At 37.0% G+C, this 27,824-nt stretch overlaps 2 protein-coding genes across 2 annotated transcripts in view; one reads left to right on the top strand and one right to left on the bottom strand.

Moving 5' to 3' along the window:
• LOC101893146 (KN motif and ankyrin repeat domain-containing protein 2) overlaps positions 1-18,347 on the top strand; it is a 35,086-nt gene extending 16,739 nt beyond the window's left edge. The window contains exons 4-10 of the mRNA XM_059123823.1: positions 9,753-10,255; positions 11,218-12,695; positions 15,036-15,617; positions 15,682-15,928; positions 17,367-17,579; positions 17,641-17,841; positions 17,917-18,347. Of these exons, the coding sequence (XP_058979806.1) occupies positions 9,753-10,255; positions 11,218-12,695; positions 15,036-15,617; positions 15,682-15,928; positions 17,367-17,579; positions 17,641-17,841; positions 17,917-18,099 (3,407 nt within the window). The 3' untranslated portion in view covers positions 18,100-18,347. The remainder of the gene's footprint in view (positions 1-9,752; positions 10,256-11,217; positions 12,696-15,035; positions 15,618-15,681; positions 15,929-17,366; positions 17,580-17,640; positions 17,842-17,916) is intronic.
• Positions 18,348-22,626: 4,279 nt separating this feature from the next.
• On the bottom strand, positions 22,627-25,847 carry LOC101891061 (probable cytochrome P450 317a1). The gene is made up of 2 exons (XM_005184339.4): positions 24,365-25,847; positions 22,627-23,413 (listed from the first exon to the last, which is right to left on the bottom strand). Exons 1-2 carry the CDS (start codon positions 25,527-25,529, stop codon positions 22,971-22,973), a joined length of 1,608 nt encoding a protein of 535 aa, XP_005184396.1. The 5' UTR covers positions 25,530-25,847; the 3' UTR covers positions 22,627-22,970.
• Between the last annotated feature and the right edge of the window lie 1,977 nt (positions 25,848-27,824).

The raw sequence follows: 27,824 nt of genomic DNA, 5'->3' as shown, positions 1-27,824 counted from the left end.
AGAAGGCAAGGTAAAAATTTGAAAAGAACATGAATAACAAAAACAAATTGTCTTGGCAAATAGGCAAATAATTGTGGCGTCTTCTCGCTTCTCAAACGCAAGCACACACACACACTCAGTGACTTACAAGAGCAGCTGAAGTGGGAGCTCTAGTTTTGGATTGTTTTCTTTTTATTTTCGAATCTTTGAAAGTGTAACACCAGCTAAGCTGTGGGAAATGAAGAGCTGTAAGCCAGTAACCAGTCGCTTGGGCAGAGATAATTGTTTAATGAGTTTTTTTTTTTGTTAATAATTTTGTTTCAGTTTTGCTTTCGATGGAGGAAAAAAGTAAGAAAGTTGTAATTTTTTCTTGGAATACTCTTCCATGGCAGGGTTGCCAAGTTGGGATTTTGGAGATTTGTCTTTTGTCTGAAGAATACTTTTTCGGAAAAATATATTTTATATTTTTTATATATATATTTTTTTTCAAAATTTTGACCCTTCGAAATTTTGATCCTATCTTCGCAGCAAATCTTGTGTTAGTAGAAATAATGGCATGTGTGAAATATGAAGAGAACCGGATGCTTATTTTGGGTTTTATAATCATTTTGGTTATTCAAAATTTCGAACCCTTTGTGAGGGAGGTACCAGAAGAACTGGTCCGATTTCTACCATCTTTACAACAGATCTTGTGATGATGGAAATATTGAGATGTACCAAGTCTGAAAGGAAACGGATGCCAATTTAGTGTTTTATGAGCTTTTCTGGATTTTCAAAATTTTGACCCTTTGTGGGGGAGGTACCAGGAGGAGTGGACCGATATATCCCATATTCACAGCATATCTTGTGTTAGTAGAAATAATGGAATGTGTAATATATGACGAGAACCGGATGCTTATTTCAGATTTTATGTTGGTTTCGGTTATTCAAAATTTCGGATTCTTCGGGAGGGAGGTACCAGAAGGAATGGTCCGATGACTACCATCTTTATAACAGATTTTGTGTTGAAGAAAATATTGAGATGTACCAAGTCCAAATGGAATCGGATGTCAGTTTCGCGTTTTATGAGCTTTTCTGAATATTCAAAATTTTGACCCTTTGTGGGGGAGGTACCAGAACGAGTGGACCGATATATCCCATCTTCACAACAGATTTTGGGTTAGTACAAATAATGGGATGTGTGAAATTTGAAGAGAACCGGATGCTTATTTTGGGTTTTATAATCATTTTGGTTATTCAAAATTTCGGACCCTTTGTGGGGGAGGTACCAGAAGGAATGGTCCGATGACTACCATCTTTATAACAGATTTTGTGTTGAAGAAAATATCGAGATGTTAATTTAGGGTTTTATGAGCTTTTCTGGATATTCAAAATTTTGACCCTTTGTGGGGGGGGTACCAGAAGGAGTGGGCCGGTATATCCCATTTTCACACCAGATCTTGGGTTAGTAGAAAAAATGCGATACGTGAAATATGGAGATAACCGGATACTTATTTCGGGTTTTATGATTGTTTTGGTTATTCAAAATTTCCGACCCTTTGTGGGGGAGGTACCAGAAGGAATGGTCCGATTTCTACCATATTTATAACAGATCTTGTGTTGATAGAAATATTGAGATGTACCAAGTCGAAATAGAATCGGATGTCAATTTAGCGTTTTATGAGCTTTTCTGGATATTCAAAATTTTGACCCTTTGTGGAGGAGGTACCAGAAGGAGTGGACCGGTAAATCCCGTTTTCACACCAGATCTTGGGTTAGTAGAAATAATGGGATGTGTGAAATATGTAGACAATCGGATACTTATTTCAGATTTTATGATCATTTTGATTATTCAAAATTTTGAACCCTTTGTGGGAGAGGTACCAGAAAAAATGGTCCGATGACTACCATCTTTACAACAGATCTTGCGTTGATAGAAATATTGAGATGTACCAAGTTTTAATGGAATCGGATGTTAATTTCGCGTTTTATGAGCTTCGTGAATATTCAAAATTTTGACCCTTTGTGAGGGAGGTACCAGAAGGAGAGGACCGATATATCCCATTTTCACACCAGACCTTGGGTTAATAAAAATATTGTGATGTATGTAATTTGAAGACAAGCGGACATTTTATAAGAGTTATAATTATTCAAAATTTTGACCCTTTGTGGGGGAGGTACTTGACCGATATTGTCGATTTTCTCACCTGACCTATCACTGACGCAAATATTAGGATTTGCAAAGTTGGAGCAAAATCGGATTATCCTTTCTCTTTTTGTGCAGTATATTATTTGGTTTGAATATTTCGACCAGAAGGAGTGGACCGATATTGCCCGTCTCCGAACTCGAACTAAGTTTGACAAAAATATTACGATGTACCAAGTTTGGACCAGATCAGATACTTCCTTCGAGAGTTGTCGTGCGCACCAGCCAGCCAGACAGACGGACGGACGGAGGACATTGCTAGTTCGACTCCAAATATCCTGAAACGGATTTTGTCCAAAGAGACCTAAGGGCTAAAACCGTTATTTCGAGGCACGTTTTGACCGTATCAAATGATATATACCCTCATAAAAAAATAATATTTTATGGACTCCTCTCTGAAATCCCGCCAAAGTTTTAATTTTCAAACAAACATTTTTTTAATAATTTTTTAAAATATAATTTTTTTTTAAATTTCGTTTTTATATGAATTCCTAACTTTGTCCTGGCAACCCTCAATCCCCTCCACAATCGTAACTTTCAAAACAAAACAAAAAAGCACAAGAGAATCTTGAGAGCTGAGGCGATAATTATCTGCAAAATTTTGATTTTGCACTTTTGCTCAGGTTGTTTAATAAACAAAATAAATGTACAACAACAACAACAATATGAAATAATAATCAAGGAGAAGAAAAAGCAGAAGATTCAAGTAACTTTTCCTATGTGTTATAAGGCCTTTTCTCCTCCGCCCCTACCTCGCTCATCTCAACTCATCGATAATTGTGCTACTGATGTGCTTGAGATTTGGTTTTTCGTCATCGCTTCAAGTGATTTAGTTTGCAGAAAACTTTCGAAACGAACGCGATGTAGAAGATGCTTTAACAAAAGTTAAAATTTAAAGGAAATTTGTGAATTGAAAAAAATAATAATAAAATACGAAAAATAAAAATCGAAAAAAATATTAAAATATCGAAAAAATACTAACAATGTCCAAACATCGGAAATGATCTAAATATGACTATAAAAATGTTAAAAAATATAGAAATATCGAAAAAAAAACTAAAAATGTCGAAAACTTCGAAAATGATCTAAATATGACTATAAAAAGTATTGAAAAAAATATAGAAATATCGAAAAAAAATACTAAAAATATTGAAAACGTCGAAAATAATTTAAATATGACTATAAAAATATTTTAAATGGGAAAAAGATCTCAAAATGTAAAAATAAGTATTTATTTTTAAAATTAAGAAATTGAAAACAACATTTTCAAAATAAATATTCGAAGTCCACAACACGTTAGATTCTAAATTTAGTACAATTATCCGACAGTAGATGCCCAAATCCGGTTTAATATCGATTAAAAATTTATTGAGAACAAAAGTTGATTGGAATTTTTGTGTAAATTACTAAAAAAAAATTGAAAATATAAAAATTTCGAAAATAATATGACAGTGAATATGACATTAAAATTTTGAAAATAATAATGTCTCAAAAAATTCCAAAATGTAAAAATAATATTTATTTTTAAAATTAAGAAACTGAAAGCCGATCATGTTTCCATCCGCGAATAAAATTAAGAAACGCCAAAAGAAGCGTTCACCTCAACGCCTGAATGTGGATGAATCATCGGTGGAGGGTGTCACATTGAGGAGGAAATCGAAGGCACCATGGCATAAGTCCTGGTGGCAGGAATGTAAGTGACTTCAAACTCAGTATTTGGATTTTTTCGGAGTAAAAGAAAATTGAGTCTTGGAAATGGGTAAAGATGAGGGGTTCTGTAGAGATAAGCTGTAGGGCCAGGGAATCTAGACAGACGAGAAGGAGAGCCAGGCATCTTTATGGCTGAACTTACGGCGACATAAGGTTACTCTTAAATTCAAGACACCGAAGATTGAGGTTTAAAAAATTTCCCGTAAAGCACCAAATTTGCATTTTTTGAACCATTTTTCTAAACGACCCACAGACCATCAAATGTGGAATTTTTGCCCCATTTTTCTGAAGGACCCAATGAACATAAAATACAAATTTGGAGTTTTCGGATTTTTTTTTCAGAGCTCCAAACGTTGATTTTTTGAAGCATTTTTCTGAAGGAACGCCATACCACCGAATTTGGATTTTTTAAACAATTTTCCTCAAGAATTCACAGACCCCCAAAGCAGACCGCCAAATTTGGATATTCTAAACGTAGAATTTTAACCAATTTTTTTAAGAAATATCAGATCATCAGACGGATTTTTTTAAGGAACCACAGACCATTTCTGGGGACCCTCCAAGTACCAAACGTTAATTTTTTAGAGATTTTTTTCACGATTACCCATTAAATTTGAAGTTTTTAGACAATTTTTCTCAAGAACCGCAGACTACCAAACCTGAATTTTTTAACAATTCTTCTGAAGGACCTACATAAATAAATTTCATAAATTTCAAATTTGGAAATTTTTCTGAAGTGACCCACAGACCACCAAATTTTCATTTTTTTAACAATTTTTCTGAAGAACCCACAGACCATCAAACATAGAATTTTATCCATTTTTTCAAGGAATATCAGATCACCAGACGTGAATTAGTTATTATTATTATTTTTCAAGGAAACAGAGACATTCTTTGCGGATTTTTAAATACAACTCCGATCGCCAAACGTTAATTTTTTATTTTTTCAAACGCAGTTAAAGGACTCACAGACCATAAAATTCAAATTTGAATATTTTGGGAAATTTTCCTGAACGACCTCACAGACCACTAAATTTGGATTTTTAAACCAATTTTTTGAACCATTATTGGTTTTTTTTAACAATTTTTTTTTTAAGAACCCACAGACCATCAAACGCGGATTTTTTGGACCTTTTTTCTAAAATGACCCACAGACCATAAAATTTGGATTTAAAAAAAAAAATTCTCGAGAACACTCAGACCACCAAACACAGAAATTTAAACCTTTTTTCAAATAGTATCATATTACAAGACGTGGATTTGTTTTAACTATATTATAATTTTGTTTAAGGGATAGTGAGGTTTCCATTTAATATCGGATGAGGTTTATTGAGAACAAAAGTTGATTGTTTTTTTTTTGCTTTTTTTTACTTTTTCATACGTGCTTAAATTTCTCCTTCACTTATTTAAAAGATGATGGGAAGGAATACATTTTCTACATCGAAGACTTATCGATAAATTACACATACCCTAGCCGATTCTATATCAGATGGAAATTTATTGAGAACAAAAATTGATTGGAATACTTGTTTTTTTTCAATATATACACTCTAAGTTCATTTAATATTGGGTAAACATTTATTGAGTCGATAATTTTCTGAAGATCCCAAACAATAAAAAATGTTAAATATATTAAATTATATAAGAGACTTGCTTTGGGGGTGTCAAAAAAAAATCAATCAAGAAGTCGTACTTCTCTAAGTTCTTTTTTGAATATCATTCTTCTTTTTTTTTAAATCTTTTGTTGTCATAACATCTGCCAACCATTGAAAGAAATGTTTCCAAAAAGAATAAAAAAGATCGCTCCCTAACCCACATTTCAAAAAATTGAAAGTTGAAATATTAACTCAACCAAAACAAAAGTGGAATCCATTCACAAAAGAAACACATAAATAATATTTATACATATGTATAATTTTTTAAATGACCATTTTTCCGCTTCTTTTCATCTGTCAGCTGGCAAAAGAATATTTAAAGCTTCGTTTGCCAAATTACCGTAAATAAATTTTGTTTTCAATGTTTATGGTAATTTTTAATGTGGGGATTTTAAGAGGCTTATGCTTTGTTGGAAAGAACATAATTTTTGGGATTTGCGTTTTATGACAAAGCAGAAGACAAAATTTGAAATGTGAATATGGTTTCAAAAGATGATGACTTTATATTGAGGGGTTTGTGGGATTTTTGGTATTTCAAGAAAATGGAGAATATTTTTGTATATATATGCTTCGAGTTAAGAAACCCATGTAGATACCGGGGTTTTAAAATTCCTCAGATCGGAAATCAAATATAAAATAATATTTAATTTTTTTTAAATTCATAAAGAACACTTTTTTAGAATTTTGATATTTTTCTTCTAAACGGAAGTCCAAGTTTTTAACAAACATTTATTACTTTTATAAACGATTTTTCTATAATAAATCATAGTTCCAAATATTTAATCCATTTATCGAAAATCTTCAATCTTCATTGATAAAATTCCCCTCTAATTAGCAACGTTGCTGTTATCATTTATTTGGGTACGAATTTTTTGGTGTTGTATTTGTTTTTTTATTTTTGCCACATTGATTTCGCACAATTATCACATTCACACTCCAATAAATTCACGACACTTGAAATTCAGCTTGAAGGCAAATTTTTTTCCTCTCGAGTGATATCAGATCCAAGGCAATTTAACTCAAAGTCCCTTTGTAAAAATAAATTGACCCGAACACATGGCAGGAGAAAAGTCGGTACCAAAACACATCAACAATTTATTTAAAACAAAAAAAAATATTTTTCAAAGACCAATGAATAAAAAAAAAACAGAAACCTGAACTAAAATAGTAGATATTATTCGAAAAACAATTTTCCAATATAATACACCTATACTCGCCTTGTATGAAAAGAAGTATCTATTAGAATATAAGAAAGAAATTTTAGGTTGAAGTCACTTTAAGGGGTCTTCAATTGATAGAAGCATTCTTGAGGTGCTTTATAACCAGCAGGATGTTGTAGGCTTTTTAAATGATAGAAACTATGAAAAACAAAAAAATACCGAAAATATTGAACAAAAGCTACCAGCTCAATATCGCCCAAATCCCCTATAATAGGATAAGGTAACGCTATGTGAAGGACTCTTCCCAAATCTGGTGCCATTGACCATTTTTTCCAAGGATCTATGTTATGTTTGTGAGAAGGAGGTTATTCCTTCAAAAAAAAATTGCAATCCCGTATTTTTTTTTAATTTCCATAACTTTAGCATAATTTATTGAGAACAAAAACGGATTGGATTTTTTTCTGAGATTTATTTTTTTATCATTTAGATATGGGTTTCTACGGGCAATTCCCTAGATTCTTCAATTACTTAAAACCGAAACCATTACGGGTGGAAATTTATTGAGAACAAAAATTGAATGCAGTTTCGTCCAAATTTTATTTTGAAAACAGGTAGGATGGGTTCACATTTAAAATATAAAATCTGTATTAAGAGCCCTTCGAATACGTGTGTTTGTGGGAAGAAGATTATTCCTTTAAAAACTACTTTAAGACAGAAGATGGAGCCGTGTATAGAAAAATTCCAATCCCGTATTTTTTTTTAATTTCCATAACTTTGGCATAATTTATTGAGAACCAAAATGGATTGGATTTTTTTCTGAGATTGATTTTTGAACATTTAGATTTGGGTTTCTACGCGCCAGATTCTAAAACTACATAAAACCGACTTGATTTTGGGTAGAAATTCATTGAGTCTATTAGAGTTTCGTCCAAAATATAGTGTATTTTTAAAAATGGTAGGATAAATTCAATGGATTTTTTGAAAAAAAAAATTAAATTTTTTCGTCTAAAATGTAGTTTTACTTCGGAAAATCCTGGGATAGATTAGGTTATAAGGGATTCCGCAGATCAGTAAATTATTTATTAGATGTCAAAGCGGATTCCATATCGCGTGGGTATTTATTGAGAACAAAAATTGATTGATATTTTCTTTAGAAATTTTTATATTATATTTTCTTAAATATATAGTCCATTTAGCGTTATATCCCAGATTATATGCCTCAAATCGATATCGGTTGAAAATTTATTGAGAACAAAAATTGATTAGTGTTTTTGTCAGAAATAGTTTCAATCTAAACAATTTATTTTCTTGACGTCAATTCATTACATCCTTCATAGTGCGTACTTATCAAAGGTTTTATGTTTAAAGACGATTCAATATCGGTTAAAATTCTTATGGAAATAAAGGTTCTTTGGTGTTTTTTATACCCTCCACCCGAAAAAGTATTTGTCTAAAAATTGGTGTTTGTAGTTCATAATAGATTCTAGCTCCGGTGGCCGAACATTGAATATTTAGGTCCACGTTTTCCTATAGCGCACATATAATGATACCTACCGATATACCGAATTTTTATAATCCTTGTCACATTTACTCATGAAACTATTTAAAATTTTGGTATTTGAGAAGATTTTGAAGCAGAAAATTGTCTATGGAAGTTGCCGTTTAGGTATGGCCCCCATATAACGGGTTCATCCACTTTATGGTGTCTTTGAAATGTTTCAATGCCTTATCCAAACGGTTTACTGGTATTTGACGATAGTGGAACACTTTTGAATTCTGATACTTTTATATACAAATGTTTTCTTTGCCTAAGCTTGGAGGGCATTAAAAGTTCCGAACTTAATTTTTTTTACTTGTTTTTGCTGTTATTTTTAAGAAGAAATATTGAGTTTAATTTAGATACGAATTTATTGAGAACAACAATAGATTGGTATTTTATTTAACCGATTTTTTCTTTTTTTTTTGGAACAGCCCATTCGTTGGCATATATTTAAGAGAAGACATATTGAGCTTATCATGAAAACATTTTTATTGGGGACAAATGTTGATTGTTTTTTCTGAATCTTTATAAGTCTGAAAAATATTTTTTTTGCGGATCCTCTGTTATATTCCTTGCTATTTGAGTTAAAATTTATTGAGAACAAACATTAATTTGTTTTTCAAAACACAGGATTTTTTGAAATTCCTCCCAAACAAATGTTAAATTGCTGCTTATGCAGATTTCCCTCTTTACCAATTCACTTTTTAACTAACGTTTCTAAACTGCCCTCGTACTGTTGAAACTATTAACGTGTCTAATATAAAAATCTATTTTATTTCCTCTCATATTTTGGCAGACTCTTGTTAAGTGGTTTCAAATCGTTTTAGTCAGCTTAAAGTTTTTGGTTTTTTGAGAGAGTGAAGACATCTCTTTTTTTAACAAAAAAACATAATGACAGCAACACCACTGCGAAGTTGTCAAGTGTAACAACTTGGAAACCAAACAAATAAACAAACTCCAATTCAAGTGATTTTTTTTGTTTCTCCTTCTGTTTTGGCTAAGACCGCAAAAATTTGATAATTCCGTTTTTTTTCTGCTTTACTATCAAAAGCGTTGGCAAGTAACTTGGAACTTTGTGCGGTGATGGTGACACACATTTCCGCCCTATAAACTTTTCACATGGCATTCAAAAATCCAGAGAATGCTGATTTAGCCAACCGAGTTCAACTTTGAGAGTTTGAATGGCAAAATTTGAATAAATTTTGCATTAATGTATAATTTGCTTCGGAAGCATAGCATAGCTTCCAAGCTATGGTTGTGTGTATGGGTTAAATTTTAATGGCAAATAAACTAATTTGAAACAGAAAAAATAGAAAAGAAGAAACAAAAAACGCCAAAATGAGAGAGAAATGCGGCTAGACAACATTTGGTGAAGTAACTGGAATAGTTTGCCTCGCGCAGTGTCCATGGAAAGACTTCACATACGTATTGTATTGATACGCCGGACCAATGTTAAAGACAATTGTAATACTTGAACATTTCTGGGAGAATACATTTTAATATTTCACAATTATTTCTTGCAGATTCTTGTATAGCTGGCAATAAGTCCCCAAGATCATCACGCATCTACTCCAAACCACTGCCGTTCCAGCAAAAACTTTCACCGGCCGAGCAACAATATGAGTCATATGTCAAGGCCACCGTGGCGGCCAATGCCAAATCTCCCGTTGAAGAGTTATTGGTGGGCGCTGATAGCGGCCTCAGCCCTACAACACCTCCAGCTCCACCACCACGTAAACAATCTTTGGTAAAGTCATCGCTAACAAGTCCCATGTCACCTTTGCTGCCGGCATCATCATCAGTCATTGCCAGTCCCAATGTCCAGGAAACAAGTCAAGAATCCATAACAACAGAGAAATTTACCACAGTCACCCTGACATCGGTGGATCATAATGCAGCCGCCACAACTCCCACAACACCAGCTGCCGATGCCCAAACTCTCTTCAATATCCGGCAACAAATGGCTTTGAGTTTGAAACGCATGAAAGATTTGGAGGAACAGGTTAAGACTATACCGGATTTGCAGGTGAGTTTTTCGACCAATCCCAAAATAAGCTACTGTAGGACAGATGATTCTCTGGGTTATTTAAATGAGAGCGGATTCCTCTCAAAGTGATTTCAGAAGAGTAGATACGATATTCCGGGTTAGTTACGGCAAAAAAGCTATCTATGAGTTATTGACGGGGCATCGACGAGTTGTAGATGAGTATACGCCGAGTTATCGAGGAGCGGAAATTGGTTTCAACGTCGTTTAAAGAGAGTAGATGTGACACTCCAGATTAGTTACGGCAGAGAACAGCTATCTACGAGTTATTGGTGGGATATCGATGAGTTGTAGATAGGTTTTCGCCAAGTTATCGAAGAGATGTCGATGTGCTATCGAAATACTTTTGATGAGTTATAAAAAATAAACAATCAATGAATTTTCCATTAATGATAGATCAGCTATCAACATCCTATTTGGTGGGGCATTGAAGGACTATTGAAGAGTTATCGACTGGCAATCGATTAATTACCAATGATCCATGAACAATCTGTCACTGAGATAAGGATGGGCTAACAAAGAGTTTTCTCTGGACTATCGAAGACGAGCTGTCGCTGAAGCTATCAACGAAATGATGACTAGCTACCGATGATCTATTAGCGAGCAATCGCTGAGTTAGCCTCTCGACAAACTATCTAAGATAGACTTTCAAGGAGACTTTTAAATTTGAGAACCAATTTTCGATTCTTCATATGCCACGATCCGATCCTATATAGGATAGAAGTTTATTGAGAACAAAAGTTGATTGGTTTTTTTTCTTGTCTAAATTTGAAAAATGGATCTTCTCTAGATGAAAGTCCTGTTTCCATTGGCATCCTTATGTTGAAGGAAATTTGGGTATGGGAGAACTTTCAGATTTTTTTCGCCTAGACTAGACTTTGTCTCTCAACGCATTTCTCTCTTCTCAACTTATTTTAATTCCCACCTTTTCTCTTTTTTTCCAGAGCGAACTGAATCAACTGCGCGATGAGAAGCAACGTCTGCAACAAACTGTACAACGCAAGGAAGAGGAGTTACAAAAGGCCAAGGAGGCAAATCGTTTCTCCTCCTCACCCAGTCCAAGTCCGAAAATAACCTCACCCGTTCAATTCCAACCACAACGTGTCAGCCCAATTTCTCTCGAGAGTTTGGGAGCACGTTTGAGGACCACATCCACCTCATCGGAAAAGCTGACAAAATCTCCACCCACCCTAAAACGTGACGTCGGGACAATGTGTAGCAAACAAACCACCAGAGATATTGCCGTTGGCAGCCCCTTGCCGGTACTCAAAACTACCAGGGATGTGGCCTGTAATGCTGCCGTCACCTCGAATATCAATGAGAATCTGTACACCAAAATTGAGGTTGAGAAACGTATTGAATTGTGCATAAGGCAACATGAGGAGCTGAAGAAATTGGAACGTCTCAAGGATCTGATATCGGTTGGTACACAAATGTACACCCCGAAAAAGGATTTGCGGGATTATGGTGTCCAAACGAGGCCAGATAAGCCGGTAACGAAATATAATGTGGGTATAATGGTTCAACCGGCTACCAGGGAAAGTTATACCAATTGCAAGCCCGATGTGAGAACCGTGGGTTGTTCGAACCACAGTATCAATGATGTCCTTTGTCCCAAATGTTTGGTAACCAAACACAATGTGGCCTGTGGCACGGAGGAGCAAAACGTAGAAACACCCAAATCTGTTTCCCTCAAACTTTTGGAAATGCCTGGCCGCAGCAATACATTTACTCTGGGCGAGCATGAAAAACTCAATATACAAAAGAAAACCCAATGGACTCAATACACCCCGGTGGCGGTACACTCTTCCGGCTGTCAAACTTCCCTGGCCACAGTGCATTCGGTGGGTTTGCAATTCTCTCCCGACATGCAAAGCAGTGGCACCCAATCATCACTGGATATGAGTGCCAAACAGACTGATACACGCGATTTGATACGTCTTAATACCTCACAGACCAATACCGAGGAAATAGCACCACCCACACCCCCTGCCAAGGAAACTCGTTTGCCCACACCCAAACCGATACTTTTCACCAAGGCTTCCAACACAGAAGTGAAGAATTTCCGCGATAATGGCGTCAACACTGCACCCTTGGCTGAGACAAGCAACTCCTCCTCCAACACTGAGGCCATACACAAACGTGACATTGGCTGTGGTGATGTGGTCAAGCCCCATATCTCTATTGCCTGTGCCGATAATTACTGTGATTCTTGCAAGGATGCCATTAAAAATTTAGCCAAAGACTTTTCCAAAGTCTTGGCAAGTCCTCTACCCAGCCGTGCAGCAGAATCGAAAATCCCTCGACCAAAGGCATTGCCAAGTCCCACGCCGCAGAGAAGGGTGTTTCAGAGGCAAAATACTTATACCGTGACACCATCACCACCATCCAGTCCGGTGGCGGAAAGAAAAAATGTGGCAAGGTAGGTTTTTTATATATTTGAAGATTGAAGGAATGCATTTAGCTTAGACCCAAACCTGTGGTGAATTTTGGGGGGTGGAAAGTTTCTGCTTTCATAAGGTAACCCAATAACTCACTGACCTAATACAATGTTAGATGAGTAAGGTGTAGAGGGCTTTTTTTGAGGGGAGGGGTGTCAGCAAGAGATTCAATAATAAAAAAAGTGTTGTATGGTGGGTTGGAGTTAGGGTTGCCAATGCAATGGGTCTTGCCTTGAAAAATAGATTTCGGGGGAATTTATATTTTTTGGTGGTGGAAAATTTATTGAGAACAAAAATTCATCGATATTTTAGTGTCTAAATCTGAAAAAAGAGATCTTCTCTAGATGAAAGTCCTCTTTTCACTGGCATCACCATTTCAGCTGGAAATTTATTGAGAACAAAAATTGGTTGGTATTTTTGACAGATATATCTGAACGATTAGTTTCCTTTTGATCGAATTGCCCTACATCCTCTTTATAGCATAGTTGAATAACCCTAGTTGATACTAAAGCCGATTCAATATCGGGTCAAAATTTATTGAAAACAAACATTGATTATTATGTTCATGTCTGGAGCTGGAGAATGGATGTTCTCTATATGAAAGCCCTCGTTTCATTGACATCTCCATTTTCAAATAAATTGGGATATGGGGGGGCTTTCATAACAAATTTCGACTAGATGATTTTTTCCTACTATTTACGTGAAGATAAAAGTGAAAAGTGAACAAAAATTAATTGGTTTTTCGTCACAAATTTATTTATTTTTTTAATTATAGGATAGACTTTCAAAGGGCAAATCTCTAAATTTGAGGACCTGTTTTTCGATTCTTCATATGCCACGATCCGAATCTATATGTGATGGAAATTTATTGAGAACAAAAGTTGATTGGTATTTTCTTGTCTGATGACCTACTTCAGGCCCTCTTTTTTGATACGCATCTTCATTTTCAATTAAATTTGGGTAAGGGAGGACTTTCAGATTTACTTTTGGCTAAACGAAATTTTTTTGCATGGTTATGACAAGATAAACTTTTATTGAGTGTTTATTATTGATTAAATTGTTTATGGTAGTTTCCCTGCCGTTTTATGGAAACTGCGCTAGAATTGTTTTGGACAACATTTATTGAGAACAAAGATTGATTGGTATTTTTGATAGATAGTTCGTCAAACAATTTTTTAGATCGGAGTCCACTACTTATCATATCCTCCACATTGCATAATTTAGTAATCTTTTGTGGCTAAAGCCCATTCAAAATCGGTTAAAATGTTATTGAGAGTTGATTGTTATTGTCTAAATCTGAAGAATGGATTTTCGATAGAAGAAATTTTTTTATTAATGGGATCTCCATATTTCTAACATTTTTTCGACTGGAACCTATAATTATGAGAAGACACACTGACTTCATTTAAGATAATATATTATTGCGAACAAAGATTAATTGATTTGAGTCAATGGTATATTAAAGTTTTCATGGCGTACTGTGGGATCGATGTCGTCATCCCACAGGTTTTCTGGCAATCCGTCCTTTAATTATTTTTTTTTTGCATTTGCCGGATATTTGTTGAGAACAAAAGGTAATTTCTTTCTCGCTTAACGTTGTTTCCATCCGCGGAAACTTTACTTCTGATGTTTGCTAAATGTTTTTATTGAAATATTGATGAATGCCCTCGCAAAAAAAAATGTAAAAAACTCGATATGCCAATTTAATTTTTCAGTTCCATTTCGTAAAATTCTTGTCAGATTTTCCGTATTGTCTAGAGGTAAGATATTGAGTTATAAATTAACTACACTCACGTTGTTTTATTATCTCAAAAAAATAAATAAATAAATAATAATAATAAATGAATAAAATAATAATATTACGAACCGTTTCCCCGCTCCATATCCTTTCAAAATTTTCCCACGGCAACCCTTTAATCCTACGCATGCTCCAACTGTATGCTAAATTCAACTTGAGCCCAGAGCTAGCCTCTTTTTTTCACCACAATGGCGAAGAAGAAGAAGATGCAAACAATAGCAATGACCTTCGCAGTAAACATTTTGTTAAGTTCAGAAAGCTTTGTAGCTGCTTGTTTTCTTTGCGTGTGTGTGCGTGATTTTTGTTTTGCAAAATTTGAGGAAACTGAAAAATTTTAAATAATTAACTGATTTGTTTGCTTAACGAGGAAACAATTGCATTTCAAATGTTTTGGAGTCTTGGCAGTTTCACTTGCTATCCTTTGATAGTGAGTGGCTGTTCAGCTTTGCTATTGACGTAAATTCTTCAGCATATTTTCTCCCATTCAAAACAAAAACTAACGATGTTTTTTGGTTCTTCACAGTTCCTTGCAGGAGAAACCTTCGCCATTCCATCAGCTGGACAATGCTGGAGAATCTCAAAGTTTCATAACGGAACCTGTGGCCAGTGGCTCGAAGAAGCCTAGTGAAAAGCCCAACGATGAGGAAACCGATAAAAATGCTAATACTGCGGAATCCCCAGAGACATCACCGAAACGTAAATCGCTTTATGACCTCAGCCACTTTGATGATAATGAGCTCATTGTGCGTGAAGAGAAGCGGGTTAGTATTAGTTGGTCGCGTGATAATTCACCAGCTCCAACAGTGACACTATCCACGGAGGCGAATGGCAATGATGAACAAGCAATTGAAGTACAACCAACTCCATGTGAGGAAAAGCCGAAAAAAGAAGATGAACCAGGAGCCAAGGAACAGCAGGAAATGGCGCAACCCAACAAACCGGAAATATCTCAGGGAGCTCGCAAGAAGACATCACTCTTGCCCTCACCCATTAAATCTAGTCAGACGGCAAAGACGAGCCACAAAATTGAAGAGGAAGCGCCAAAGGAAGAACCCAAAGCTTTGCTGCAGAAAATTGCCACACGTGAGGCAGAGCCTAGGAAGAAGTGAGTTCTCCTAAAAAAATGTATTAAAAGAAAAATTTAAAATAAAATAATTTCTGTGTTCCAGGTACGTTCCACCCACAAACATGTTGGTTGCCTGCAAGTCCATTAACAACTCTTTGTTGAAGAAAATGGGCGCCAAACCCATTTCATCGTTGAGCTTGAAAACTTCTAAACAAATTATCCAACATGAATGGTTCCGCATTTCCAGTTCGGAAAAGGCCAATCCCCACGAGGTAGAGGACTATTTGGATTGTTTTGAGGAGCTGTCCGTGCCATTGCTGGAATACTGTGTGAATATGGTGGATTCGAATGTAAGTATGGGATATCGATGGAATTTGCAGGACATTTTTTATTGAGAACAACAATTAATTCGCTGTGGAGGAGATTAAATAATGAAGATGAATTGATAATAGAATTGAGATAACCACATTTGACATTTGACCACATTTCACATTCCAACTCGATCCTAACCACTAGACAATACCGAAAACAAATTTGATATTTTTTGAATAATGATTAATAATATTTTTCGAGATATAGATAGGCCAATTTGAATGCTAACGAAAGCTACTTCGTTTCAAAAAAAAAAAAGTAAAATAGTATCAGTCGGTTTTGCCGACAGATGTATACCCCAGCTTTGAGTTATGATTATACAAACTGTTGACCCTTTATGGGGGAGGTTCCGAAGCAGTTGGCCAAATCATATTTAACCAAAGACTGATATTACAACGTGCCAGGTTTGAGCTATGTCATAAGGTATATGAGATATGTGCAAATTTTTGGAAAATAATGAAATATGCGTGAGGTTACAGATATAGCGGACCGAAATATTCCTTTTTATATCCTCCACCATAGTATGGAGGGTATATTAAGTTTGTCATTCCGTTTGTATCACTTCGAAATATATATTTTAGACCCTACAAAGTATTCTTAATCAGCATAAAATTCTATGTCGATTTAGCGGTGTCCGTCTGCGGGAATTACTCCAACTTTCGAACGAAACGAAGTAGGTTGATAAAATTTTACTCAAATGTATATTATGTCTGCAGGACTTTTGGTATGTAAATGGGTCATGTAGGTCCACGTTTTGGTATAGCGCCCATGTAAATGAACCTTCCTATTATCTATATTTTGGTGATTTAAGCGACATTATTCACCGGAAAATTGGTATCTCAAGTTCGTAATGGATACTACAGCTTATGACAGAAAATTGTCCGTACAGGTCCATGCCTTCTACAGCATCTTCCGATATTCGTATTTTGATGATTTTAGCTACATTATTCACCGGAATTCCTTCAAATTTGGTATTTGAATTTCGTAATGTATACTACAGCCTAAGACAGAAAATTGTCAGTGCAGGTCCATGTCTTCGTATAGCCCCCATAAAACGACACCTCCCTATATTCGCCGTCGTATAGACCCTAATATAACGGCCACATTCGGTATTTTTAAGACTTTAACAGAATATCTAACGGATTTTATTTTTTTAATTGCCAAATTCGTTCCACACGGTGGAGGGTATTCAAAGGTCGGCCGGCTGAACTTACTGTTTTACTTGTTTTTATTTATGCCTAATTTTCCAGGGCAATTAAGCAATAGTTAGTTGCGACATTTTACAGGAAACAATTTTTGGGTGTTCTCTACAATTGGAACTCTTGTTTATGGTCTTGAAATATTTTTGAATACTTTTTTTATTGAGAACAAAAATTAATTCTTTTTTTGCATATATTTTTTCTTTTCCTTTTCCAGGGCAACACCGCCATGCACTATGCCGTCTCGCATTGTAATTTTGATGTTGTATCCATTCTGCTAGATTCAAAGGTTTGCAATGTAAATCAAATGAATAATGCAGGATATACCAGTGTTATGCTCGTGTCATTGGCTAAATTGAAAAATCCCGAACATCGTACGGTCGTTGAACGATTGTTTCAGATGGCTGATGTCAATATACGGGCAAAAAAGGTGAGCATTTCAAGACAACATTTAAAGAATTCTAATAAATATTTAATTTTATTATTTATAGCATTGCCAGACAGCCTTGATGCTGGCTGTATCGCATGGTAACTTGGAAATGGTACAACTGCTATTGGCCAATGGGGCCGATATTAATATTCAGGATGAAGATGGCAGCACGGCGCTGATGTGTGCTGCCGAACATGGACGTAGTGATATTGTTAAGCACTTGTTGACACATCCCGATTGTGACTCTTTGATACAGGATGCGGTAGGAGGATTATAAAAAAAATATATTTATTTTTTTAAATTAAATATTTTAATTTTTAAATTTTTTTTTTTGTAGGATGGCAGCACAGCCTTCAAGATTGCCTGGCAGGCGGGCCATCGAGATATTGGTGTTTTCCTTTATGTCCACGAACAAATGTTGCGCAGCAAAATGCCCAACCGTCCAGACACGGCTCCTGTCAAACACAGTCCGCCACCAACATCACCACGTTTTACCCATAAACGGCAACCCTCGAAATAATTTTAATATATTTTTTTGTCGTAAGAAGCCAGTCTTAGTTGAAAGCGAACAAATTGCATATTTATTTCACTCGACTCCCACAAAATCTGTCGGGCATTTAAAATGCTTACCCTCTTTTTTTTATTAAGAATATAATTTAGTTTTGGTTATAATTTAAGTGCAGAAAACATAAACGTGAACAACTGGCATTTTTTAGATTTGTATGAAAACAGTTACTTATATTAAATTGTTAAGTTTAATTTTAAAAAGAGCAAATAAGTTAAGAACATTCCATGTGGTAAAAATACACAAAAGTTATAGCGCACCCCAATTCAAGTCAATTAAAAAAAATATTGAAAATAAGCAATCAACGAAATATTTAAGATAAGACAAGCAAAGCACCTAAATCTAGAATTAGTATAAATGCAAAACGGTTCCTGACGCAGAAAAATATGTTAATAAGAAAAGAAGACTTCGGCAAAATTTTAAAACCATAACATTTTGGAGAATATATTCGAGTATTCTCTTGATAACCAAATTTTTTAGAAAAATATTTTCTTGTATAAGTGGAGTCGAAATGGTTTTCTTTCACGGTTAGCTTGGTATCTTAACCACTAGACAATACGGAAAAATTAACCTCTAGAGATTGCGGTGAAATTATGTAGACCAATGTGACTAGCTTAGAATTGAACGTCATTTAACAATCTTGAATTATGGGTTTTTGGAGATAGTAGACATTTGTTTTAAGGTATTGATAGATGGAACCAGATTTCCTATGTCTATATTTGGAAGAAACTTAGGGATTTCATTCATAGAGAAAATGATCCTTACTTATTAAGGCCCTTATTTTCTGAGACGATCCCAAAGAAAGAAAACTAGGCACTCCTTACAGTTTCCAATTAATAAAATCTATAACATTTGAAGGAGGCTGATAAAAAAACAGGCGCTAATTAATTTTTCTTTTTTTTTCAAAGGAAGAAAGCTCCTCAAATGACGGTGGTATTTTCGTATAAAAATTTTTGTTTTAAAAACTCCTCCTGATCCGTTTTGCATTTATTCTAAGGCTAGAGAAAACCAACTTTTTACCCTTACCGCAACAATGCGAACACAAGCCAACAAAAGACACTCAATTTTAAATAGAATTTTATAAAAAGCACCTGGTTTTCAACTCCTTGTAGTTGTCCGTGAACAAAATTTTCTACAAAAAAGGCACAATATTTTTGAAACTTATGAGAAAAAAAAAATAAAAAAAACCGAAAACAATCAAGTCCAGTCCCTCCAGAGAGAACAAATTTCAATAGGAAATTTGTGAATTTATTTTGAACTCTCAGTAATTTGATAATCACGAAAAAAAACCATTTTAAAATTTTTATAAAAAAAAACAACTCAAAAATTTAGAGACATATTTAGAAAAAATATTAATTCAATATCGCAAAAAAATAAATAAAAATAAGAATAATTTGATTACAAAATTAAGGTGGAAACCTGTGTTGGAAAATATCAATATTAATCATATCAAAAAAATGTTTTTGGAAATACAGATTCAGATTTAAGGCCCATAAAGTTTACCTAACTTTGCTCTCAGAATGAGTAATTGTTATCCAAAATTCAAAGAAACCCGAAACACAATAATGAACAAATTTACTGTCAAAAACAGCCTTCTTTTCCAACTTCAATAGGCCTATGTAAGGTCATCATAACCTTTAAACCATTTTTTTTTCTTTTTTTTCAAAAAATATCGAAGATATTCTGAGGCAAATTTCTTCAGAGCTGAGGTGTTTTTTTTTTTTTTTCATTTCTGTTGATGTAAGTTCTTTTTTTTTAATGGGTCACTTCGTGTCATATGAGACATAATAAGGATTTTAGAATTACCTGACATGACATGAGTCCCCATGTGTGGCAGAAAGTGTTCTCTTAGTAGTTATGCGTTGTTAAATTGTTTCTTGACCCCTGACATTTCTTTGGAGTAGTATAGAACACTTTCTATAATGCATATAATTAAATATATATATACACACACACATATATCGAAGTAGTTTTGAACTAATTGTTAAATTTTAAATAACATTTTACAATACAAAATTACATATAAACACTTTTACTGATTATTATAACGATAATTATACTTTTAATTACTATATTTATAGTAGTTTTTAAAATAAAAAAAACAAAGTGAATAAGAAATAAAATGAAACCAATTTTTTTCGAAAATTTAAAAAAAAAACGATATGAGGATATGAGGATTGTATTGGAACCTGGTGGTCTTTGACAGATATAAAAAAACAAGTAAAAAAGCTGTAAGTTCGGCCGGGCCAAACTTTGAATATCCTCCACCATTTGGAACAAATTTGGCAATTTAACCCTTAACTACAGACGTCAAATTATACGAACGTTAGTACAGACCATCGGCAATTTTTACCGGTTATAAAAAACACATAAAATTTCTGTAAAACAATTGAAAAATTTGTTTAATATATGTCTGTTATATATTTTTTGCATATCAAGATCTTGAAAAAGTTTTAAAACTATTTACTTTAATAAAACCGCACAAGTTTTTTTAAAGCAAAATATATTCAGTTATCCCTGAAATTGAAAAATCGTAAATGCTGTCCGGTAAACAATACCGGTCATCTGTATTTAAGGGTTAAAAATAAATAAAATCCTTTAAAAACTCTGTTAACATCTAAAAAATACGGAATGTAGCCGTTATATTAGGTCTAACCGACGACGTGTCCTGCATAGGCAGTTTTTGTCAAATGCGAAAGTTGAAGAAAAAAATCGGTGAACAGTAGCTAAAATCGTCAAAGTATTGAATATAGGGAGGTAACGTTATATGGGGGTTGTAGGCTGCAGTATCCGTTACGAACTTCAAATGCCGAATTTGAAACAATTCCGGCGAATAATGACGCTAAAATTATAAAAATACCGAATATCGAGATGTACCGTTATATGGGGGCTATACGAAGACGTAGACCTGCATAGACAATTTTCTGTCATAGGATGCAGTGTCCATTACGAACTTCAAATATCAAATTTGAAACAATTCCGGTGAATAATGTCGTTAAAATCATCAAAATACCGAATATCGGGAGGTACCATTATATGGGTGCTATGCCAAAACGTGGACCTGCACATACAACTTTCTGACATAGGCTGCAGTATCTACTACGAACTTCAAATGCCGAATTTGAAACAATTTCGACGAATAATTAAGCTAAAATAATCAAAATACCGAATATCGGGAGGTACCGTTATATGGGGGCTATACAAAGACGTAGACCTGCATGGACAATTTTCTGTCATAGGCTGTAGTATCCATTACGAACTTCAAATATCAAATTTGAAACAATTCCGGCGAATAATGACGCTAAAAGTATCAAAATACCGAATATCGGGAGGTACCGTTATATGGGGGCTATACGAAGACGTGGACCTGCACAGACAATTTTCTGTCACAGGCTGTAGTATCCATTACGAACCTCAAATACCAAATTTGAAACAATTCCGGTGTAAAATGTCGCCAAAATCATTAAAATACCGAATATCAGGAGGTACCGTTATATGGGGGCCATACGAAGATGTGGACCTGCACGGACAATTTTCTGTCACAGGCTGTAGTATCCATTACGAACTTAAAATACCAAATTTGAAACAATTCCGGCAAATAATGACGCTAAAAGTATCAAAATACCGAATATCGGAAGGTACCGTTATATGGAGGCTATACGAAGACGTATACCTACATGGTCCATTTTAAATACGAAGAAATATTTAGATGTAGCAAGTTGTATAGAATCACCGACTTTTTTCGCAAGCTTTTCATGGATATTCAAAATTTTGACCCTTTGTGTGGGAGGTAGCAGAAGGAGAAGACCGATATATTCCATCTCCACGCCAGACCTTGGCTCAATAGAAATATTGTGATGTGTGTAATTTGAAGAGAACCAGATGCTTATTTAGGATTTTATATTCGTTTTTGTTATTCAAAACTTTGACCCTTTGTGTGGAAGGTACCAGAAGGAATGATCCGATCTCTACCATCTTTATAACATATCTTGTATTGATGGAAATATTGAGATGAGCCCAGTCTGAATGGATTCGAATGTTAATTTTCCGTTTTATGAGCTTCATGTATATTCAGAATTTTCACCCTTTGTTGGAGATGTACCAGAAGAAGTTGTCCGATATTTCTCATCTTCACGCCAGACCTTGTTTAAAAAAAAATAATATGTTGTGTGAAATTTGAAGACAATCGGAATATTACATCACATTTTATAAGAGTTGTAATTATTCAAAATTTTGAACCTTTGTGGGGGAGGTACTGGATGGAGTGGACTGATATTGTTCATTTTCGCATCTGAACTAGCACTGATGGAAATATTAGGATTTGCAAGGTTCGATGAGGTACGTTTTGGCCGTATCAAATGATAAACGCCCTCTCTAGCCATATGGCTGAGGGTATAATAATATGTAATTCTTTGGTAGGGGTATAAATTCAAGCAGAACGTCGTTTAATTTTTGTCCTGTTTTTCCCTCAAAAAAGGAGTATTAATTTTTTTCTATTCAGCATCTCCCCAGGGAGAAATACATTGTTTTTTCTTTATTTCTTTAAAATATCAAATGAAAAGTACAGCATATTTTTAGGCACTTTGGGTTTTCTTCTGTGAAAGCAGTCGTTCTGTAAACTTACCAAGCTATGTTATGATATCAATTTAAATTTAACATTTAAAACAAAAAAAAAGCTAATAACAATTAAACACGAAGTGGACAAATTCCATAGAATACATTGACTAACAAACAAAAAACAGAAATAAATAACAAGTAATACTATTATTTTTATCGTTAAACAAAAACTTCTAAAATCAATTTAAACTATTTTCTTCTTCTCCTCTTCATATCACAACTGCCGATTCTCGTCCCTCACTCTCCACATACTCGGAACGTTCGTGTAGCGGTCGTATTCTCAGAGCCACCCCCTCTAGGCAGCAAACAATTAGGTTTTGGGTATCCAAAGAGAATTCATAACGCATTAGTAGGATGGCGACAAGGGTACGCATTTGTAGCTGGGCAAAATGCAAACCCAGGCAGTTACGAGGTCCCTCTCCGAAGCCAAGCCAAACACAAGATTGGCGCTGACGATTTGGGGCACCCGAAAAACGTTCAGGATTAAAAATATGCGGCTGGGGATAATACTCTGGATCGTTGTGCATGGCATTTAGGGGGATGACAATGTTAATATCTTTGCGTATCAGGAAATTGGAATCTTTTTGCACCAAATAGTCGTTGAGAGTGCGACGCATTACATAGGGTACCACGGGATGGAGGCGAATGGTTTCTGGAAGGAAAAACAAGATTTTATTAACTAAATATTCTCATATCTCCCGATCTTCAGCCTGTTGCAACTTCTTTTCAGCAGGGCTGAACACAGGCTTGCCTATGGCAACCTCTATTCAGCCGGGCTGAACACAGGCTTGCCTATGGCAACCTCTATTCAGCCGGGCTGAACACAGGCTTGCCTATGGCAACCTCTATTCAGCCGGGCTGAACACAGGCTTGCCTATGGCAACCTCTATTCAGCCGGGCTGAACACAGGCTTGCCTACGGCAACCTCTATTCAGCCGGGCTGAACACAGGCTTGCCTACGGCAACCTCTATTCAGCCGGGCTGAACACAGGCTTGCCTATGGCAACCTCTATTCAGCCGGGCTGAACACAGGCTTGCCTATGGCAACCTCTATTCAGCCGGGCTGAACACAGGCTTGCCTATGGCAACCTCTATTCAGCCGGGCTGAACACAGGCTTGCCTATGGCAACCTCTATTCAGCCGGGCTGAACACAGGCTTGCCTACGGCAACCTCTATTCAGCCGGGCTGAACACAGGCTTGCCTATGGCAACCTCTATTCAGCCTGGCTGAACATATGCTTGCCAATGGCAACCTCTATTCAGCCGGGCTGAACATAGGCTTGCCTATGACAACCTCTATTCAGCCGGGCTGAACATAGGCTTGCCTATGGCAACCTCTATTCAGCCAGGCTGAACATAGGCTTGCCTATGGCAACCTCTATTCAGCCAGGCTGAACATAGGCTTGCCTATTGCAACCACTATTCAGCCAGGCTGAATATAGGCTTGCCTCTGGCAACCTCTATTCAGCCCCGCTGAACATAGGCTTGCCTATGGCAACCTCTACTTAGCCGGGCTGAATATAGGCTTGCCTATGGCAACCTCTATTCCAGGCAGAATATAGCCTTGTTTTCGGAATTCCTCTGGAAATCCCTGCCTCCTTACCTGATATAAATTGCCCCATAAATTTCAGCGATTGTATCCCCTCATAGGTGAAATTTTCTCCATGCTGTTCATAGGCCTTGGTGACTTCTTCCCGTACCCTTTGCTGCATAACAGGATCCCTGGCCAATTCATAGAGAATATACGTCAACGTATCCTCCGTGGGTTCCAGACCTGCCCTCAAAAAGCTAAAGGCATGGGCGGCCAACTCATTGACCAAATGTTCCTTCAGCTCGATGCCCTCATTGTGTACCTCCGTCTCATGGGTGTTGAACTCCTGATTCATCAAATCGATAAGCAGTTGCAGATAATCATCGACCTGCTCCTCGCTCTTGGCCCGATGCGTGATGACATCATTCAAGAGGTTCATGAAATAGCTGTGCACCTTTTCTTTGGTTGTGGAGAAGTTAAAGGAACGAAACAATTTCGGATAACGATCCATGATGGAGGTCAAAAAGGCTCCATGCCGATGGGTGTGCAGCCCAAACTGGGTCATGGCATCGAATTCCTCGAGGGGATATTTTTGATGCATTGACTTATTGAGACCGAACACACACTTGGCTATGTTGCCCAGAACATAGCGATGCATAAAGGGCTTCACATCCAGGGCCACATCACTTTGGGGTGATATTTTCTGATAGTCCTGCCGAGCCAGCTCGAATAGCAGAAAGGTCTTTTCACACTCCTCGCGTATGCTTTCGAAAAAATGGAACATATAGGCCTTTTGGAACACCGGTTCCAGTTTCAAACGCATCTCCTTCCACTGATCTCCGCTGGTGCTGTACAGATCGGCGGACAGGGGATCCGTCTTACGATTATGATAATGACCGCGATCATTAAAATTGGAAAAATTCTTGACTAGAATCTGCTGCATTAGCTCCGGACTCAGGACCATGACACGCGGTTCGAAGAGATGATAGAACCCCACAAAGGGCCCCGTGCCCTTGAATTTTTTATACAACTTCCGGTAATACTCATTCTGGTCCTTCACCTGGGTGGTGGTGCCATATTTGCTGAACGTCTTCACCACCTCGCGCAGCGAACGCGGCTGGTCGTGTGGCACCCCCACAAAATGCCAATAGTCGCGTATGTAAACGATGGCCACAACTATCAGCGTCAAGATAAGGAATATCACCAGGGCCAACAACAAATACATAACCCACATCATGATGATGCTTGCACGGTGGGAATTTTGAAAATTTCTTGGAAAAATTACAAAAAAAAAAAAATTGGCAACGAAACTTCAAAATGCGGGGAGGTTGTCGATCATTTTGTGATTTTCATTTTGTTTTCATTTCGATTTTCCGGGCGCGCGTAATTTTCTTTTCCCAATTTCCCCTTCTCGTGTCTGTTTCTGTTTTATTGTTCGAAAATAATCGCGTTTTTGTTGTTGTTGTTGTTGTTGTTTTTTTTATCAAAAAAAAAAAAAAAATTCTTCTAGAGTTACGCCCGGTGTGACTAGTTGTATTAAACGCTTATTTGTTAACTGATTAATGAACTTTTTGGGAGCGAGCAAATGAGTTAGGGAGCAGTGAGTGTAGCCGAGCGTTGTTACTGCTCTTTGTTGTTGTTGCTGGTGCTTTTCTGGCACTCACTTCACCGCCATAGAGATATTCGGCTGGAAATTTTCACAGCAAACGCTTCTGCTGGGGCGGGGGGATTTATCAGCAAGTGGGATTATTGGCCGGCAGGGCACGCTACAGTAGGTATAGGGGGTTCGGCAAAAATCATAAAAAAATGATATTCAGTCCGGGCTGAATAGAGGTTGCCATAGGCAAGTCTATGTTCAGCTCAGGCTGAATAGAGGTTGCCAGAGGCAAGTCTATATTCAGCCCAGGCTGAATAGAGGTGGCCAGAGGCAAGTCTATATTCAGCCCAGGCTGAATAGAGGTGGCCAGAGGCAAGTCTATATTCAGCCCAGGCTGAATAGAGGTTGCCAGAGGCAAGTCTATATTCAGCCCAGGCTGAATAGAGGTGGCCAGAGGCAAGTCTATATTCAGCCCAGGCTGAATAGAGGTTGCCAGAGGCAAGTCTATATTCAGCCCAGGCTGAATAGAGGTTGCCAGAGGCAAGCCTATGTTCAGCCCAGGCTGAATAGAGGTTGCCAGTGGCAAGTCTATATTCAGCCCAGGCTGAATAGAGGTTGCCAGTGGCAAGTCTATATTCAGTCCAGGCTGAATAAAGGTTGCCAGAGGCAAGTCTATATTCAGCCCAGGCTGAATAGAGGTTGCCGGAGGCAAGTCTATATTCAGCCCAGGCTGAATAGAGGTTGCCGGAGGCAAGTCTATATTCAGCCCAGGCTGAATAGAGGTTGCCACAGGCAAGTCTATATTCAGCCGGGCTGAATAGAGGTTACCGCAGGCAAGTCTATATTCAGCCGGGCTGAATAGAGGTTGCCAGAGGCTAGCCTACATTCAGCAGGGCCGGAGGTTGCCAGAGGCAAGTCTATATTCAGCCCAGGCTGAATAGAGGTTGCCAGAGGCAAGTCTATATTCAGCCCAGGCTGAATAGAGATTGCAATAGGCAGGTCTATATTCAGCCCGGCTGAATAGTGGTTGCCAGAGGCAAGTCTATATTCAGCCTGGGCTGAATAGAGGTTGCCAGAGGCAAGTCTATATTCAGTCCGGGCTGAATAGAGGTTGCCAGAGGCAAGTCTATATTCAGCCCGGGCTGAATAGATGTTGCCAGAGGAAAGTCTATATTCAGCCCAGGCTGAATAGAGGTTGCCAGAGGTAAGTCTCTATTCAGCCCATGCTGAATAGAGGTTGCCAGAGGAAAGCCTATATTCAGCGCGGGCTGAATAGAGGTTGCCAGAGGCTAGCCTATATTCAGACGGGCTGAATAGAGGTTGCCAGAGGCTAGCCTATATTCAGCCCGGGCCGAATAGAGGTTGCCAGAGGCTAGCCTATATTCAGCCCGGGCCGAATAGAGGTTGCCAGAAGCTAGCCTATATTCAGCCCGGGCCGAATAGAGGTTGCCAGAAGCAAGTCTATATTCAGCCCCGGCTGAATAGAGGTTGCCAGAGGCAAGTCTATATTCAGCCCCGGCTGAATAGAGGTTGCCAGAGGCAAGTCTTTATTCAGCCCCGGCTGAATAGAGGTTGCCCGAGGCAAGTCTATATTCAGCCGGGCTGAATAGAGGTTGCCAGAGGCAAGTCTATATTCAGCCGGGCTGAATAGAGGTTGCCAGAGGCCAGGCTGAATAGAGGTTGCCAGAGGCAAGTCTATATTCAGCCGAGCTGAATAGGGGTTGCCAGAGGCAAGTCTATATTCAGCCCAGGCTGAATAGAGGTTGCCAGACGCAAGTCTATATTCAGCCCAGGCTGAATAGAGGTTGCCAGAGGCAAGTCTATATTCAGCCCAGGCTGAATAGAGGTTGCCAGAGGCAAGTCTGTATTCAGCCCAGGCTGAATAGAAGTTGCCAGAGGCAAGTCTGTATTCAGCCCAGGCTGAATAGAGGTTGC

Source organism: Musca domestica, unplaced genomic scaffold (assembly GCF_030504385.1).
Source record: "Musca domestica strain aabys unplaced genomic scaffold, Musca_domestica.polishedcontigs.V.1.1 25, whole genome shotgun sequence".
NCBI lineage: Eukaryota > Metazoa > Arthropoda > Insecta > Diptera > Muscidae > Musca > Musca domestica.
This window is presented reverse-complemented; position numbering and strand designations above follow the sequence as displayed.